Source organism: Macaca fascicularis, chromosome 9, assembly GCF_037993035.2.
Source record: "Macaca fascicularis isolate 582-1 chromosome 9, T2T-MFA8v1.1".
NCBI classification, from domain to species: domain Eukaryota; kingdom Metazoa; phylum Chordata; class Mammalia; order Primates; family Cercopithecidae; genus Macaca; species Macaca fascicularis.
Window position 1 is genome coordinate 78,305,939 of NC_088383.1, and position 2,064 is coordinate 78,308,002.

The 2,064-nt window shown below is 39.6% G+C and overlaps 1 protein-coding gene across 1 annotated transcript; it reads right to left on the bottom strand.

The window, feature by feature from the left end:
* Window positions 1–419: 419 nt before the first annotated feature.
* Window positions 420–967, bottom strand: LOC102128774 (large ribosomal subunit protein eL32). The gene has a single exon (XM_005565713.5). The coding sequence runs from the start codon at window positions 909–911 to the stop codon at window positions 504–506; it is 408 nt and encodes a 135-aa protein (XP_005565770.1). The 5' UTR covers window positions 912–967; the 3' UTR covers window positions 420–503.
* Window positions 968–2,064: the final 1,097 nt, after the last annotated feature.

Below are 2,064 nucleotides of genomic sequence, written 5' to 3' on the forward strand. Positions count from 1 at the left end.
TAATGCATTTTTTAAAATTATGTTTATTCTCATTTTAGTGGATTTTAAGACTGAGCTAAATTAGATGCTTGTGTTTGTCATCTTTTCCTCTCTCTGTTATTATCATTTTTTCTTTTAAAATAATCATAAACAACAGACATGTTTACAGAATAGGACAAAACCTTTTCTCACTAAACAATTTAAAAATTGAGTTGCTAACCTAATGCCCCATCATCCCCAACTACATTAGTGTGTATTTCCTGTGAACAAGAGCATTCTCCCACATATACGAAATAAAACCATCAAACTCTGGAAATCAACTTGGACACATTATTGCTCACTTATCTTCAGACCTGATTCATGTTTTTAGCAATAGTCCTTAAAGGCAATATGCCCTTTATAGCAAAAGGATTTAGTCCCAAATTACACATGCTATTCAATTTTTCTTTTTTTCTTTCTTTTTTTTTTTTTTTTTTTTTGCAGTTTTTACATTTATTTAAACAGAAAACGTGCACATGAGCTGTCTACTCATTTTCTTCACTGCGCAGCCTGGCGTTGGGGTTGGTGACTCTGATGGCCAGCTGGGCAGCTCTTTCCACGATGGCTTTGCGGTTCTTGGAAGAAACATTGTGAGCAATCTCGGCACAGTAAGATTTGTTGCACATCAGCAGCACTTCCAACTCCTTGACGTTGTGGACCAGGAACTTCCGGAAGCCACTGGGCAGCATGTGCTTTGTTTTTTTGTTGCTCCCATAACCAATGTTGGGCATCAAGATCTGGCCCTTGAATCTTCTACGAACCCTGTTGTCAATGCCTCTGGGTTTCCGCCAGTTACGCTTAATTTTGACATATCGGTCTGACTGGTGCCGGATGAACTTCTTGGTTCTTTTTTTGACGATCTTGGGCTTCACAAGGGGTCTGAGGGCGGCCATGATGCCTTCGAGGAGGAGATGGCTGCCACCTCCGTAGGCAGCGCCGAGGAAGAGAGAAGGGCTCAATTTTTCATATCTCCTCACTTTCCAATCTGAAATAGTTGCTCAGTCTTTCCTTGACATTCATGACATTGGCACTATTAAAGATTACAGGCCAGTTTGGTGTGGCGTGTCTCTCAATTCGAGTTTGGTGTGTCCTTGTGGTTAGATTCAGGATATGCACCTTTGGCAGGTCTATCAGAGGTGATACTGTGACCTTGTTGCATCCTATTAGGTGGCACATGATTTTGATGAGCCCCTGGTGCTGCTGATGACCTTCACTCTGATTTCTTTTTCTTTCTTTTTTTTTTTTTAAAGGCAAGTCTTGTTGTATTGCCTAGGCTGGAGTGCAGTGGTGTGATCATAGCTCACTGCAGCCGCCTCAAACTCCTGAGCTCAAGCAATCCTCCCACCTTGACCCCAAAAGTGCTGGAATTTCAAGCATCAGGCACCATCCCTGGCCCACTCTGATTTCTCGATGAAGGTGGTGTCTACTAGCTTTCTTTACTGTAAATTGCCTATTTCCCCTTTATAATTAATAAATATTTTGTGGGGAGGTACTTTGAAACAATTTAAATATCTTTTTCCTCATCAAACTTTGAATTTATAATTTATATTTCTCCGGATTCATGGTTTTCTATATTATACAATGAACTATAATGTATTACTATTGATTTTTATTTTGATGTTCAAATTATCTCAAATTTGTTCAGGGAAAGCCTATTAAAGCTGACTTTTGTCCACATCATTCTTTGAGCACTTCTTTGCTTTTTGGAATGATAAGCTAGGTATTCCAGTGTATCTTGTATTTTTCAAGTACCAGCCCTGGAATCAGCCATTTCTACAAGGAGCCCTGATTCCTTCTAGTGCAAAATGGCAGCTTAGATGCCAGGATCTAGTTGCCAGATCTACTCATTGCTGTTGGATGTTGCTGCTCCATCCTCTCTCAGTGGACAGAGTTAGGAAATATGTGTTTTACACACACACATGCACTCCTTTATATTTATTTCTATATCTATCTATATATGTTGAAAGCCATGAATTCAAACGAATACCTCCAATTCTAATTCAACATGACCAGTCCTTTCTGCATTTGTAACTCCCTTCACCATCA

What these genes read in the sequence shown, in the direction of transcription:
- LOC102128774 (XM_005565713.5), bottom strand. Translation starts at nt 911, where the DNA reads ATGGCCGCCCTCAGACCCCTTGTGAAGCCCAAGATCGTCAAAAAAAGA.